The 17,426-nt window shown below is 36.8% G+C and overlaps 1 protein-coding gene across 4 annotated transcripts in view; it reads left to right on the forward strand.

Annotated features, from left to right (window-relative positions):
- Window positions 1-17,426, forward strand: part of LOC149198723 (glutamate receptor 3.2-like) — a 140,168-nt gene that overhangs the window by 97,016 nt on the left and 25,726 nt on the right. The window contains exon 1 of one of the 4 annotated variants that reach the window (XM_089402134.1): window positions 2,214-3,600. The exons of 2 other annotated variants lie outside the window; for them this stretch is intronic. In XM_089402134.1, coding sequence (XP_089258260.1) covers window positions 3,327-3,600 — 274 coding nt within the window. In that variant the 5' untranslated portion in view covers window positions 2,214-3,326. Of the gene's footprint in view, window positions 1-2,213; window positions 3,601-17,426 lie in introns of those variants that run through there. One more of the 4 variants, XM_089402135.1, reaches the window with a different exon arrangement.

The following is a 17,426-nucleotide window of genomic DNA, read 5'->3' on the forward strand; positions in this document are numbered from 1 at the left end:
CGTTGTTAAAGTCTATGGTGGTTAAAGTCTATTTAGACCAAACTTTGTTCTATCGAATCTAAAGAAACGAATTATTTAATTTGATTTAAGATTTTATTCCTATGCTCAAAAAGTTTGGAGAGAAGTTTCACTGTAATTTTGACAGCCTAAAAGGCTAGGAAGGTCAATATTGCAACAAAGATTTTGAAACTGAGATCTAACATGGTTGTAGGGGGGCACTCTAAGAGGAAGTGATTTTCATCCTGGATGTTTGTATTCTCACAGAGATGGCATAACCTTTCCATCCATGGTGTTTTAAGAACTGCCCAACAACCCGTTTCAATATGGAGTTCATTCTAATCTTGGCTATATTAATTTTCTTCTTTGAGCTAGTTAAAACAGAGAGATACTTTTGATCTTCTAGGAGAGAGATACTTTTGATCTTCTAGGGTGGGGTTGATGACCTCCTTATAATATCTTAATTTTCTTTTAGCTGCTAAATCTTTCTCACACCACATTTTTCTTTGAACGTAGAAGTAACAATACTTTTAATGTTATTAATGTTTTGCGAAGCAACATTCTCATCAATCTCCCAATGGTTTAACCAGGCCCTGGTGTCTTTATACCAACCTCGTTTGAGCATTAGGTGGTTTTGGCTGGAATTTAAAGCTAGCTTAGGAAGTCTATGGTTTCCTATGTTATTGAGTTTGTGCTTATACAACAGAACCCTAGTCATAGCTAGGCTCTCGATATGGGAAAGACCCACTTCTATAAGGAGAATAGGATAGGGTGTGTTGCTTTTAATTTTGAGGTTATACGTTATAAAACACTTCTAGATTTGCTCAATCTTTCTCCATGATTCTCTAGAGATGCTACAACCCCAAACCTCACATCCATATAAGATAATTAGAGTGACTAAAGTTTCAAAGAGGAACTTCTTTCTATCCCACATTACGAGGTTTGTCGTTTTACAATTATTTTCAAGACCAAAATAAGCTTTCCATCCCATTATCACATTAAAATTTTAAATATAGTTTAAATTAAATAATATATTAATTATTAAAATTTTAATTTATATAAAAATATTTTATATATATAAAAATATTTTATTTATAAATATTAATAATTTTTTTTAAATTTGATTTTTTTGAACTAAATATCTATATTATAAGACGTATATAAAAATTTAACTCTAGCATTTAAAAAATTGTCATATGAAATATGTAAATATGTTATTATTATTATTATTATTATTTTTATATGGTAAGTAGTGAATAAATAATTTCTAATGATTGTTTTGGGCCAGACCAATGATCAAATCACAATGACGTTGTCATGTCGCCTCAATATCAAGATATTCAAGTACTTTTCAGGCAAGATCCTGGATCAAATCACAATGGTTGCAAATATTCACCTTAATATTAAAATATTCAAATTTTCTTACCACTATACATTTCAATATATCAAGATATTCATATATATAGGAATCCTGCCACTATTCACGTCAACAATATTTTCAAAGTTTTCAAAGTGTTCAAATTTTGTGATAAAAACTAACATGTTTTTTTGAGAATAACAATATTTTCAACATGTTCAAATTTTGCCATAAAATCTAACATATTTTTGAAGAATAACAATATTTTCAACATGTTCAAATTTTACCATAAAAACTAACATGTTTTTGGAGAATAAAATCCAAATAAAAAAAATTAAACTTACCAAATACCAATTAGCTATAATACTTTCACAAAATATATAATTATATTATGAAAAATAAATATTAACATTTAAAATATTTTCTCTTTTAAAATAAAATTGACTTTCAAATATATTATGAAAAATAAATATTTACATTTAAAATGTTCTCTTTTATGATTTTCAATATAATTGAAAGTTTAAATTTTCTTTTCCCAAAAACACTGGCTCATGAAACTTAGTCCTTAGATTTTGACTATTTAAAGGGTCCATATAATCAATTTAAAAAAAATAAAATAAAATTAAGATAAACTAAATTTAAAAACAGGACTCACCAAAATAGCACAATTTGAAAGCCAAAAAAAGAAAATGTATTCTAGCTCATGAGACATGTACAAGGACTTTACATCCCAACAAGAATCATGTGTAAAACGTACAAAAATGTGAACGTTGCCGCTTGTTAAAGAACTTGGCTCTCACATGCCAAAAACCATCATGTGATAAATCTACAACAAGAAGGATGTTGGCAGATGTATGGAATTTGGCTCTCTCATCTCGAGGCCTATCCCATGGGTGAGTGCACAGGATTATGGATGTATGTTGGCGAATATCAGGGTCAATATTCCAAGAGGCGATGACTGGTGATTGATGGGACTTCCTGAGATTCTGTTAGTCAAGTAGAATTATTCTATTGCTGCAAAGTTGGTTTGTGATCATAGTTTAAGACATTGGGAATGTGTTCAGACATGGCTCACTATTTTATAGGTTGGGTTAAGGTGTTCCCAGTGTGAAAAGACAGGGATCCTGGTCACATTTTTTTATAAGTCGTTGGACAAAAGAGGAAACATAGTATTTTCTCATGTCCCAATCTTTTCCTAAATTCATGAATTCACAAATGGCAATGTTGGATTGCTCAGACGTTGTAGACTGTTCAAAGTAAACAAAGACTCGAGTCCAGAGTCAATATTCGGGAGAAAGGCACCCTGTCATCTGAACACGCTGGTTGGGAATCTAAAAGAACCACAGCGATGTCTTTACATCCAATGACATTTTGTCAAAGCCAGGGATCCAGAGGATTGCATTTAACTTTAACTTTAGCTTTGGTTTCTACAGTGAACAAGGGTCTCTCTGTATTCCAATCGCCTTTAAATGGACACTGTGCTTGATTGGCAGCTTCCCATTGTCTTCTCCACTTCCTCGGAGTCACCCATCTTTCAAATTTCAGAGTTAAAGGCGATTTAAGATTAAAAAAATATACTGAAAAGGGATCGAATTTCCAGCCATTAAAGCTTCATTCCTAATGCTTGTGCTTTCAAACCTGATTTCGCATATTTGCTTCTTATCCACTGTTATGTAAAGCTCCCTATTTCTGCTTATATACCGGACCCATCTAGGAAGCTATCCTTATTTTCGCAGATCAGAATATGTAGCTAAAGTATTTTCGTTTTGCCTTTATTTAACCATGGTTTGTCTGATCCCAGAGCTTAATGTATCGATCTCAGAAGACCTCTCATTCATATTTATTGGGCAGTGCTGTAGCTTGTAATCCTATCCTTATTATTGTTAACATTTAGGCTGCTGTAAGAAGCCCATTTGCTTCAATTCCTTGGCATTCAATAAGTGTCAGGTTTAAGTTAACAGTGGTTTTAGAAATGGACTGGAAGTTTGTGCCTTTTGTGGTGCTAAGCCTGTACATATTTTTCCCCGGGTGTATTGCTGCACAAAACGCAGGGCTTGTTAAGAGACCTGATGTTGTAAATATTGGTGCTCTCGTTGCATATGATTCAACCATTGGGAAAGTTGCAAAGAAAACCATTGAGTTGGCGTTGGAGGATGTGAACAGTGATTCGAGCGTGCTTAATGGGACTCGGCTGGAACTCACGATGATGGACACCAATTGCTCTGCATTCCTTGGAACGGCTGCAGGTATGCGATGCTTCCATGATGAGCTTCCCTTGCTTTTCGTACTTGTTGTCTTTGTTTTGCCTCAAATGCTAACACGACTTTCATGGTGTGGCTATTTGCTAATTTGACGCTGAAATTATTGGAACTTCCCCATCGTAAACAAACTGTCCCCTGCTTGGTTTTTATGTTCTTTTTTTGAACTTTGTTAAAACCCTAGACAACAACGGTAGCAAACGACAACATTTGAATTTTCATTTCAAGTGCAAACAGTAACTTGTCCATTGCTAGGGCTAACTTTTCTTCACTTTCAGCTTTTTAAAAAGAGAGTACAAAGGCCAACGCAGCAATCTATAAATCATATTGTCATTTCTTAAGCTCTGATTTTCTTGTCTATACTTATTTTGAGATATCTACAACTTTTCCAATTTTCTGTTTTTTACTTTAAAAAAATACATCTTATATTTCATTAATGCACAAAGAAAATATACATCATATAATCTTACATTACTATGTTTCAGACTCGCAGCAGAGTTAGTTTTCCCTTCCAACATGCAACATGATTGCTTTCACATCTGCTGCAATAAAGTCTAACTGCATTAGCAACTAATTTTCTATTTTCGTCTGCAACCAAGAGGCTTTGTACAAACTTTCAACAAACATGGCGAGGGCCTATTCATTGGTACAGTATCCTAATAAACACTACAGGCCTCTGTTCAGGGTAGAATTGAGAGAATTTATTTCATCTATATAGAATTTATGAAAGAAGTCATGTTACTCTTTTTTTTTTTTTTTTGGATGTATTGCACTTTTGGTTAAATGACAACATATGTTGCCATAAATGCAATGAAATGTTTTCTGGCAGTGGTTACATTGTGATGAGTTGCGGGTGGTATGGAACTTGCATGCATTTTTATGGTGAGACAAAAGTTTCCAAATCCATGTTGTGGGATGGGTTAAGGGGTTATGTCTGTCAGTGGTTACTTTGTGATGAGTTGCGGGTGGTATGGAACTTGCATGCATTTTATGGTGAGACAAAAGTTTCCAAATCCATGTTGTGGGATGGGTCAAGGGGCTCATGGATCTCTATGGAAGGAACAGTTGGCTCAACAATAATGAGGAATGTACAATGTTATGCTTGTAGGCAAAAATTTGTTGCTCACAAAAAATAAAAGATATGGAACTTCCAATGTCTACAACATGAGGCTTCCACAAGGCTAAGATGGAGCCAAAACCCTTGCTATGAAGATTCATACATAGAAGTTTTTGGGCCCAAGGGAGCCATCATCTTTTTATTGAGTAAGAGAAGAATCCCACAGTTTGATTTCCTAGAATTCAAACTTCTAGGAAAGCAGAAGTCATGCTTCTGCAAAATTGCAATGTAAGGCAGGAAAGCCTTGAGGAAACATTTCAGTAGGCATAGGATTTTCCTAGATCAATGTGACGAATTGTACAAAGGTTTGTTTCACAATTTATGATGAACACTGAGAATTCAAGGTGCAACCATGTTCATCTGGATACTGCGATGGAGGGCTATCTGACCATAAATTTAGATATTGAAAACCCTGAACCGAGAAGAACTGACCCAAACATAAATAAGCACCCATGTCAACATGGAAATCTTGTTAAGCCTATCTATATCTAAGTTGCATGGAAGCAGATACTGAATTGTTTGAATAGTCAGGATCTGATTACAGCGAAATGATATATAAACAATATGACAGTTGAAAATCCCCATGAACTACAAACATATAAAATTCAGATCTCTGAATATGTTTTGCTCCCATTCGCTCCAACAATTCAGAAATGCAGAAACTTAGATTTGTGAGTTTTTGGGATGGAGGGTGTCTATTTCGCAGGCCAAAATTAGGGTTCTAAAATTTAGGGCCTTACACTTTGTCTTTTTATTTTTTAATTTTATGTATGTGTCCTTAACTAGAAAGTATTTTTATTGGAGGATCTGCCTGGTTGATGTTTTCAGTAATCTGAAGGTGGATCCTTGAGTGCTATCAAATCAGAAACATATCCCAAGTGAATTAGGATCTGAATCAATGGAGAACTGGATCTTGAATCCTCCATAGGTGGATTTGGTAACATAGACTTATTTGCACTTCTTTTTCCCATGGGAAATATCTTTATATTCCATATGAGGAATATACATGTTTTGGTACTTAAGGGCTACTCATGCTCAACAACAAGGCTTGAAGCCATTACAACAAAGCTCATCATGTCACTTGCAGGAATTGAACCTAGGTGGGGAGGATAACAATCATTCCTCCCAACCACCCAAGATAAACCCAATTGACAGACTGAGTTGCACTTATTGCCAATATATTGGAATTATCGCGAGAACATCACCAAAACCAAAAGCGGCAACATTAGTGGCACTAATTATCACGATGATTTACCACTTTTGAAGTTATCGTGATAATTTAGGTAATTATCACGCCTCTTTTGAAATTGTAATGATAATTTAGGTAATTATTGCAAAAATTTAGAAATTATCACTGTATCCATCAGTATTACCTTGTAACAAAATTCTTAGTCATTTAACCCTCATTTTTTTTAAGTGAGTTAGGGGATTGAGCTCTAAGGATATTTGACTATTTTCCATCAAGAAAACAAGGGGAAATCTATTGTTTTCATTTCTGATGATTCATTTCATGAGATATAACTATAGTAGTTAATGGTAATATTAAATTTTTAAAGTAATCAATTTCACTTAAATTTTTAACATTACCATTCACTGTTTTAGGATGTTTGAGAGTGGTTCTAACTTCATTGTCCAGATTTCATATGGAAAATATAGAATTTTAGATCACATCCAATATTTAGCAAACTTAATAGTTTTCAAGATTTTGGATTGGCAAGATTGCGATGTTTTCACTAGATTCCATCATGTACGAGGGTATGGAACTGACATTTTAATCAAGAGCACCAAGCCCTCTATGTACCTTGATGTTGGTTGCATTGATTGTTGAACTCCTTTGTCATGACCCTAGTAAATATGTACCCTTCACTTAAGTAAAATCACTAACTAGGTATGTTAAGTTTTTTCTATCTTATTTTAATGCTTAGAGGGTGATATTGAAGATGAGGATCCCAATATAGACAATGATTTTGATGTTATGTAGTTATCTATTGTAGCATGATTTGTTTTTGGACTCTAGAGGCCATTTAGAGCCTCTTTGTTGATGTATTTTGGTTCAAAGATAGATTGCACTTGGTGTTGTTTTGTTTATATGCACCCTTGCTATACACATAAGAAACATTACATATTTGTGTATAATTGTTGGGTTCATATGGATGCACATGAATATATATGTTTGCTTTTCAAAATTTGAATATTTTATGCATTTTGGTCGACTTGTCTTTTGGTTCAGTCTTTTTATAGTTTCAGTTGAAATTAAGTTTTTTGGATTCACTGGTCTAGTTCTAATAACAATTTTTAAGTAAAAGTATTTTCATTCATTCTAATCACTATTTTACATAAGAATGGATTGAAATATGTTCTCGCCCACCACTGGGTAAGCCAAACCAAGCACACAATTTCAATTTTATTAAGAGCCCAACAAAAAGTTTACTGAGAGTTTACCAAAAATCTAGCAAACTTGTTTGAAATACATGGCCTCTATGGATATAGTTAAACAAAAGAACAAAAACACTAGGACTAGGCAGTAAATAAACATATTACACATTCAAGATTTTCTAGAATCTGAAGCTTCAACGGGGATAGGATCCTTGTTACCTGATTGAGGACAACGTAGATCATGGGGTAGGGTAAGGTTTGCTTCAATTTTCCCATGTTTGTTGTCCATGGATCAAGCTAACATTTGCAATTCATCCAATTGGAGGAGAATATCTTCTTTGGCAGTGTTCTTCTCCACCAACACGTGACCAATAACAGTTTGAGTTTCTAGTAAACATCTATTGTGTGCATATAATGATTGAGATGAACACGGGAGTGGCCCGTGTTAGGAATCCATCCAGCAACATCTGCAAGCACCTTAGAGTCAGTTATGCATTGTCGCTCGTTTGCTATGTCATGCTTGGCTTGGGCAATTTCCCCCTGAATGCTTGGTTGAGTAAATTCATGATAACGAGCAGTCGAACTCTGTGCTTGGTGTCAAACTCTGGACTTCCAGGGTATCTATAATAGGTAGCGCCACGACATGTGCGAGCTCTCTGCATCGGCATGATGGCCATTAGAGAGGGATTTTGAGTGCAATCACAAAGAAAATGTAGCAAAGAACGAGCTTTCCGCGAAGAGAAGTTATGTGGGAGTGGGGAGTGTCAATGGAAGAGGTAGATGAGGTCAGAAGACTAGATGGTGCACTAGGGGAGGGGAGGAGGGGAGGGATTGTAAAAATCCAGTGAGTAGTGACTTGGCGGAAAGTCAAGCAAGAACAAGGAAAAGGATAAGGGCCCTGATAGACTAGGAGGAGGCTTCAACATAGCATGACCTGCAAAGAAGACTAACATTTTCACCCAGGAGGATGAATTGTGACATAGAGAAAAGCTTGTATCAACCAAAGAACTACCCTTGCTCCATCTAAATACTTGTGGCCGGGTTAGAGACTTGAAACATATTCTAGACACCATCAACTAGAGTGTACACCAAATGATTTCATACAAACTTTTAGCCACTTTCCTCACATGTAGGGAGATGGCTTTGCATGCCATCATAATTAAACACCTCCTAGAATGACCAATGTGTAGAATGAGAGTTGGCTCACATACAACACCGGGCATCCGAGTATGGGGGAAGTTAACAATTTGATAACATTGCAAATGTCAAGAGAGGTCCTCCATTAAACTAGACCCGGGCAGCGAGATTGACGGAGTAGTGGTGGAGTAACTGTTCACTGAAATACAATTGCGATGGCATGTGTTGCTAACTCATGTGGGGGTGGGGAAACTCATGTGGGGGTTTGGTGGGGGGGGGGAAGGGGCGGGGCGACGATGCCACATCTCCCTCCTCTTATTGTTGGTGGAAGTGGCATTGTGCTCCCCCATCTCTCTCGTGTCGAACACCCCGTTCGGGGATTAGTTCTAATATCATTATTGAGGACATGGTGACCATTTTCCATCAAGCAAACAAGGGGAAATTCGTTGTTTTCATTGAGATTCATCTCATGAGATACATTTATTTTTGTTCTAATGTGATTTTGTATCATCCTATTAAAACTTATGACTTGGGATAGATATTGTATTTCAATATTGATACCTTATGTGCCACTGGACATCTTATACATCAGTTTTATTTTCATATTTATGTAGCAATCCGTTTATTTATGGTGATGTTTCTTTAGAAGTCTAAAAATTTGAAAAAAATGATTATTTTGTATTCTTTAAAGTTTCACGATAATTTGTGATATTTTCCCCAATATTGCTAGTAATTTATATTTCAGATACCCAATGATAAATTCCCAATAACAATTTGTAACATTGCATAGACTTACATGAAACTTTGGGGGAAGTAAGGCCTTAAGCCACCTGAACCTTTGGATTGCTTGATGCTTTTATTGTGATATAGAAAGATGCTATTGTGAACTCCTTAAGTATCACAACTTTCTGTCTATATGTCAATTGGAAGGGAATGTAGTCTATCGCTATTTCCTGTCTAATGTAGAAACCCCACAAAGAGAGAGATTCCTGTTGTCTGAATTTGATTGGTCCATTCCACATATCTTCTCCAAAAAGTTGGAGTTCAGCGTCATAGTCGACTTAGCTTGTTTGTTGACGTGACAATGATAAGGTGTGTCGTCCTTTGTTGAATTGTAAATTTTGTGTCAAGCATCAGTTAGTCTCATGGAGAAAATGGATTTGCCTGCCACTAAGAGGTTTTAATAGTGTCGAGCAAAATTTTCACCGCTATTTTAGATGAATTAGTTCTAGAAGCAATGGCTTCTCCCCACTTTGTGAAGTAGTAACTACAAGAATGTACTTAATCTTCATAAAATTGGGTTGACCTCGATGTACTAATAAAGTAAATGGTCTATTTCTTGCATGGTGTGGTCTATTTCTTGCATGGTGTTGTAGGAGAATATGGATGCAGTCAAAAGTAGTTTCATTTGATCATTTTTCCCATCCTTTGACGAATATTACACCTTTCAGGTACATGTTTTTGAAAATTGAGTTCGATAAAATCTGTACAATCTCCCATCTTCCCTTGTATGTTTTCATTGCTGGAAGCCTAGAACTTGGCTTGCCCATTCATTGGTTCAATGGACTCATATCCAAATGCCAACTATTTATCAATTCCCACTTTCACTTGATCTCGTAATCGCTGTAGCTTGCATCCCATCATAGATTCGTAACCTCCTTTCCCACATGCCGTGGAACTAACTCCCATATTGTAAAACAATTTTTTTTACACCCATTCAAAGCTAAGTGTGAAACGATAGGCATGGAGCTTGACTTCCCCTTTTCTTGATCTCAAGCACGATGCCACATCTCCCTCCTCTTGTTGTTGGTGGAAGTGGCATTGTGCTCCCCCATCTCTTTGGTGTCGAACACCCCATTCGGGGATTAGTTCTAATATCATTATTGAGGACATGGTGACCATTTTCCATCCAGCAAACAAGGGGAAATTCGTTGTTTTCATTGCCATGATTCATTTCATGAGATACATTTATTTTTGTTCTAATGTGATTTTGTATCATCCTATTAAAACTTATGACTTGGGATAGATATTGTATTTCAATATTAATACCTTATGTGCCACTGGACATCTTATACATCAGTTTTATTTTCATATTTATGTAGCAATCCGTTTATTTATGGTGATGTTTCTTTAAAAGTCTAAAAATTTGAAAAAAATGATTATTTTGTATTTTTTAAAGTTTCCGATAATTTGTGATATTTCCCCAATATTGCTAGTAATTTATATTTCAGATACCCAATGATAAATTCCCAATAACAATTTGTAACATTGCATAGACTTACATGAAACTTTGGGGGAAGTAAGGCCTTAAGCCACCTGAACCTTTGGATTGCTTGATGCTTTTATTGTGATATAGAAAGACGCTATTGTGAACTCCTTAAGTATCACAACTTTCTGCCTATATGTCAATTGGAAGGGAATGTAGTCTATCGCTATTTCCTGTCTAATGTAGAAACCCCACAAAGAGAGAGATTCCTGTTGTCTGAATTTGATTGGTCCATTCCACATATCTTCTCCAAAAAGTTGGAGTTCAGCGTCATAGTCGACTTAGCTTGTTTGTTGACGTGACAATGATAAGGTGTGTCGTCCTTTGTTGAATTGTAAATTTTGTGTCAAGCATCAGATAGTCTCATGGAGAAAATGGATTTGCCTGCTACTAAGAGGTTATAATAGTGTCGAGCAAAATTTTCACCGCTATTTTAGATGAATTAGTTCTAGAAGCAATGGCTTCTCCCCACTTTGTGAAGTAGTAACTACAAGAATGTACTTAATCTTCATAAAATTGGGTTGACCTCGATGTACTAATAAAGTAAATGGTCTATTTCTTGCATGGTGTTGTAGGAAAATATGGATGCAGTCAAAAGTAGTTTCATTTGATCATTTTTCCCATCCTTTGACGAATATTACACCTTTCAGGTACATGTTTTTGAAAATTGAGTTCGCTAAAATCTGTACAATCTCCCATCTTCCCTTGTATGTTTTCATTGCTGGAAGCCTAGAACTTGGCTTGCCCATTCATTGGTTCAATGGACTCATATCCAAATGCCAACTATTTATCAATTCCCACTTTCACTTGATCTCGTAATCGCTGTAGCTTGCATCCCATCATAGATTCGTAACCTCCTTTCCCACATGCCATGGAACTAACTCCCATATTGTAAAACAATTTTTTCTACACCCATTCAAAGCTAAGTGTGAAACGATAGGCATGGAGCTTGACTTCCCCTTTTCTTGATCTCAAGCACGATGCCACATCTCCCTCCTATTGTTGTTGGTGGAAGTGGCATTGTGCTTCCCCATCTCTTTCGTGTCGAACACCCCATTCGGGGATTAGTTCTAATATCATTATTGAGGAAATGGTGACCATTTTCCATCAAGCAAACAAGGGGAAATTCGTTGTTTTCATTGCCATGATTCATTTCATGAGATACATTTATTTTTGTTCTAATGTGATTTTATATTATCCTATTAAAACTTATGACTTGGGATATATATTGTATTTCAATATTGATACCTTATGTGTCACTGGACATCTTATACATCAGTTTTATTTTCATATTAATGTAGCAATCCGTTTATTTATGGTGATGTTTCTTTAGAAGTCTAAAAATTTGAAAAAATGATTATTTTGTATTTTTTAAAGTTTCACGATAATTTGTGATATTTTCCCCAATATTGCTAGTAATTTATATTTTAGATACCCAATGATAAATTCCCAATAACAATATGTAACATTGCATAGACTTACATGAAACTTTGGGGGAAGTAAGGCCTTAAGCCACCTGAACCTTTGGATTGCTTGATGCTTTTATTGTGATATAGAAAGATGCTATTGTGAACTCCTTAAGTATCACAACTTTCTGCCTATATGTCAATTGGAAGGGAATGTAGTCTATCGCTATTTCCTGTCGAATGTAGAAACCCCACAAAGAGAGAGATTCCTGTTGTCTGAATTTGATTGGTCCATTCCACATATCTTCTCCAAAAAGTTGGAGTTCAGCGTCATAGTCGACTTAGCTTGTTTGTTGACGTGACAATGATAAGGTGTGTCGTCCTTTGTTGAATTGTAAATTTTGTGTCAAGCATCAGTTAGTCTCACGGAGAAAATGGATTTGCCTGCCACTAAGAGGTTATAATAGTGTCGAGCAAAATTTTCACCGCTATTTTAGATGAATTAGTTCTAGAAGCAATGGCTTCTCCCCACTTTGTGAAGTAGTAACTACAAGAATGTACTTAATCTTCATAAAATTGGGTTGACCTCGATGTACTAATAAAGTAAATGGTCTATTTCTTGCATGGTGTTGTAGGAAAATATGGATGCAGTCAAAAGTAGTTTCATTTGATCATTTTTCCCATCCTTTGACGAATATTACACCTTTCAGGTACATGTTTTTGAAAATTGAGTTCGCTAAAATCTGTACAATCTCCCATCTTCCCTTGTATGTTTTCATTGCTGGAAGCCTAGAACTTGGCTTGCCCATTCATTGGTTCAATGGACTCATATCCAAATGCCAACTATTTATCAATTCCCACTTTCACTTGATCTCGTAATCGCTGTAGCTTGCATCCCATCATAGATTCGTAACCTCCTTTCCCACATGCCATGGGACTAACTCCCATATTGTAAAACAATTTTTTCTACACCCACTCAAAGCTAAGTGTGAAACGATAGGCATGGAGCTTGACTTCCCCTTTTCTTGATCTCAAGCACTATCAATGTTGGTTACTACTAGAAGATGATTTGTCCCTAAAACCAAAGAAAGGACTTGCATGAGACTTGTTAATGGAGTCAGAATATTGAATGATATCATAATTTTCATAAAACCTATCCAGTCTAGCCAAGATCTTGAGTCCCTTGTTTATGTGAACGATCTTGATCTCTCCCTCTGTATTTGTTTAAAATTTAAATTAGCAAGTTGGTAGTTTGATAGGATTCCCTTTACACAAGTGGTAAAGACCAAGAACACCCCTGTCTTATCCTATCCCAGTTGTTTGAATCTGGAGGATGAAACAATAAAAAGAATAATAGCAGCTCCAGTAGCACAATATGAAGAAAACAACTCCATTAAAATTTATAATAGCAAATAAACACAAGACTTATGCACTTCAAGAACATGAACTCATGCACAAAATAGGCTCTTGTATTTACCTTTTCTTTCCTCAAAAAGACATCTTATATTAACATAAAAATACATACAAAAAATAACGCAAAGGTGGAAGGGTATATAAAATGAAAAATCTTATCCTCTTCCTCAGTGCTACTAAAGCAGAAATGAAATTAGAATATTCGGAAGCATCTTTGATTGGCAAGTATCCTTTAGCTAATAACTGTATACATACCTCTCTACAGACACTACAAAAACAGTTAAATGAGTTGGCCACACTGGCAAAAACGTACCTTTCATTCTAACCTTCAAATACTGAACAATGTAGTGATTCTAAGGCAATACCAGATTCCTGAGAAAGTAGGAAGCACTAAGTAGTTGGAATATTTGAAAATGTTATTGCCAATGAACTTTCCCCTATAGCAAGGCTGCAAGATGATCTTGGATATATTGCAAACACTCCCTAGCAAACTTGCATTCCCCAAAAGTGAGCTTCACCGTTTCCAGTTGTCCACAGGCTAGCCGCTAGATAAAGCCCATCTACGAATCCACTTTTGGCCAAGTGAGCTTTAGTGAGCAACCTTGGATAGATAACCGACCATGCAAATACCCAATTTTGTAGTTGAGGCGGAGAGACCATACATTCTGGAGTCTACAAACCCACCCAACTTTTGGATAAGAGAAAATCCAGTGAGCATATAGAGTTGAGGACAAGAGTTGCTTCTGATGTAAAATGAATAGAGATTTTTGGAATTATGTTGCTGGAGTTGCTTCCCAAACTTCCATCCCCAAGCCTGCCACATTGTATCCCACACATTAGGATTCAATTTGGACTACTCAGATGGAATTGGTGCCATAATATCAATGATAACAAAGTTTATTAGAAGACATGAGGGTGATCTAGCAAGCCAAAAATCTCCAAACCCTTGGTCTTAAAGTCTCAAAGTTCCCTCAAGAGAAAAATCCTCTTCCTGATTAACTCGTGAATGAAACCACATTATCTTAGTAATGCACTGATCCTGATGATTTCAACTCCAAATAGAGTACTAAGCCAAATTCCATCCTGCATGGCTATTGGAGAAGTACCTCTAAATCAGTGGAGCAACAACATTTTAGGCCTCCCAAATGCTACTGCAGATGAGATACCCAAAATCCAGATTAAGTGAGGGCCAAAAAGGATGTCACATAAATCAAAAGCACCCCAAATTTAAACAAATGTTGAGCTGATTGGGACTTGTATCACAATGAGTTCTATTCTAGTCTCATCATCATTTCGTAGCATCAGACAGGTGTTCTAGTCTCAATTTGTGTCTAAGAGGCTAAGGAACACGAGATCTCCAAAACCCAAAAAAGGTTTCGTGAGATAAGCTTGCAAAACACCTTAATTAAATTAATTAGCCATCATTTAAATATTTCCTAAGTCTAACTTAGGAAAAGTGGTTAATTAAAGGGAATTAATTAAGGAGATCGACTTATGCTCTAGAGACTTCTAGAAAATGACTTGGATCAAGTCTAAGATGATCTTAGCCGTCGATAAGGATCTAATCATGGCCGCTGAAGCTCCAGTGGGAGATTATAATGTTGGGTTGTGTTATATTCTTTCCACGTAGTTAACAGGGGGTTTGAAGGGCACCCGTAACCCCACTTTATGGGGTTCAGAGTAGCGCCCCGGAAAATTTTGGTTTTGGACCCTATGTTAGGTTGGGCAGACTCGCCTATGGTTTTGTGCATGATTTTCGCACATGTTTTTTGGAAGCGATGGTTTTCGGTCCATGATATTGGATGCTTCGGCATATATAAATATGTATTGTAACATTGAAAGGAACATAACAAAAAATCAAGCTGGTAGTCCCGGTTTTGGGATCCAGGGGAAAATCTCTGTGTATATGTGTTTTATGTGTTATGCTCTCGCATTGTTTATTTTCTGTGTTTTAGAATTCGTATGCAGGTAATTTCTGTACGGGGTTAAAACCTACATTTGGTATCAGAGCAGTTTTGGCTTCAAGGGGACGCCTTTGTTGTTGAGGGGTTTTGCTCGGGCCTATGGTAGACCCTATTCAGTGAGAGATCTCCAAGATTGATTCTAGTGGTGAAAGAAGATGGCGAACAGTGGAAAGATAGAGATCGAGAAATTTAATGGTCAGAGTTTTGAGTTGTGGAAACTCAAGATGGAGGATCTGTTGGTGGATAAAGATCAGTGGATCGCGGTAGATTCGGGTACTAAACCAACGGGAGTGTCCGATGAAGAATGGAAGAAGTTGGATCGGAAGGCAAAGAACACAATATGATTGTGTGTCTCAGATTCAGTATTGCTGAATGTATCAGGAGAAGCTACGGCGAAGGCTTTGTGGGACAAGTTAGGGACTTTGTACCAATCTAAGTCTCTGGTGAATAAACTGCTCCTGCGGAAAAAGCTATATAACTTGAGGATGAAAGATGGAGACTCGGTGACAGAGCATCTGAATGCATTTAATACTGTGGTAAGTCAATTAGCATCTGTTGATATTAAAATTTCAGATGAAGATAAGTGCATCAATTTGTTGTGTTCTCTACCAGATTCGTGGGATAGTCTGGTTATTGCAATTTGCAATAGGTAGCAATGCAACTGCCTTGCAGTTTGATGAAATAGTCTCAGCCTTGCTAACGGAGGAGATGAGACGGAAAAATATGAAGAGCCAGAATGGTGATGCTTTGTCTGTACTAGGATGGTCCCAGAACAGAAACAAAAATAAGTCATCGAGTGGGAGATCTAAATCTCCAGGAAAACCTATAAAGGTGGTGTGCTGGAAATGCGGAAAGGAAGGGCACTACAAAAGGCACTGTAAATCTAAAGCTCCTGATAAAGGAAAGGGATCTGATGATGCTCCTTCTGCAGAGGCGAAAACCACCTCAGATAAAGGTGGGGATGTGTACTTGGCTTCTTCAAGTACACATGTAGATCATGAGGCATGGTTGATTGACTCAGGTGCATCCTTTCACTTCACTCCCCATAGAGAGTGGTTTTGCGAGTATGAGAAATATGATGGTGGTGATGTCCTCTTGGGGGATGACAGGAAGGCTAGAATCATTGGTCGTGGAAAAGTAAAGTTGAAGTTGCAAGGTGGAAGGATCAGAACGCTTCCAGGTGTTCTACATATTCATGCATTAGCCAGAAATCTGATTTCTGTTAGGAAGCTGGATGATGCAAGTGTAAAAACAGTGTTCGAGAAGGATACCTGCGAGATGGTTCGGGGAGCACTGGTATTGATGCGGGGAGTTCGGATTGGAACTCTGTACAAGCTGCAAGGTAGCACTGTTATTGATGGGTGTAATGGTTCTGTGGTTCCTGAAAGTGGAGCAGAAAATCTGGTGGTCTCTAGAGAGAAGACCATGCTGTGGCATCAAAGGCTTGAACATATTGGAGAAAAGGGCCTTCAGATACTTCATGGTAAAGGTATGGTAGAAGGTATAAGTAATAGCTCTCTGGATTTTGATTTCTGTGAAAATTGTGTATATGGGAAGCAAAATCGGGTGAGTTTCCCCTTTGGTAGTAAGAGGGCGAAATAGATATTAGAACTTGTGCACAATGATGTGTTTGGACCTGTGAAGGTTCCATCACTGGGTAAGTCTGTGTACTATGTATCATTTATAGATGACTTCTCAAGGAATACATGGATATATTTCCTTAAGAAGAAATCTGAAGTCTTTGACAGGTTTAAAGAATTTAAGGCTCTGGTGGAAAACCAGACAGAGAAGAAGATAAAGGTGCTGAGGACAGATAACGGTGGAGAGTTTTGTAGTAAGGAATTTGAAGAATTCTGTAAGAAGTGTGGTATAGCATGGCAGAAGACTACTCCATATACACCTCAGCAAAATGGAGTTGCAGAAAGAATGAATAAGACATTGATGGAAAGGGCAAGAAGCATGCTCAGTGGTGTTGGGTTAGGACAGGAATTCTGGGCAAAGGCGGTGGTTACTGTATGTTACCTGGTCAACAGGTCACCTTCATCAGCATTGGAGGATAAGACTCCACAAAAGGTATGGACTGGTAAGAAACCCTCTCTTTCACATCTGAGGGTATTTGGATGTGATGCAGATGT

Source organism: Pinus tabuliformis, chromosome 2_1, assembly GCF_031772625.1.
Source record: "Pinus tabuliformis cultivar Carrire ecotype Pingquan chromosome 2_1, CPIR1, whole genome shotgun sequence".
NCBI classification, from domain to species: domain Eukaryota; kingdom Viridiplantae; phylum Streptophyta; class Pinopsida; order Pinales; family Pinaceae; genus Pinus; species Pinus tabuliformis.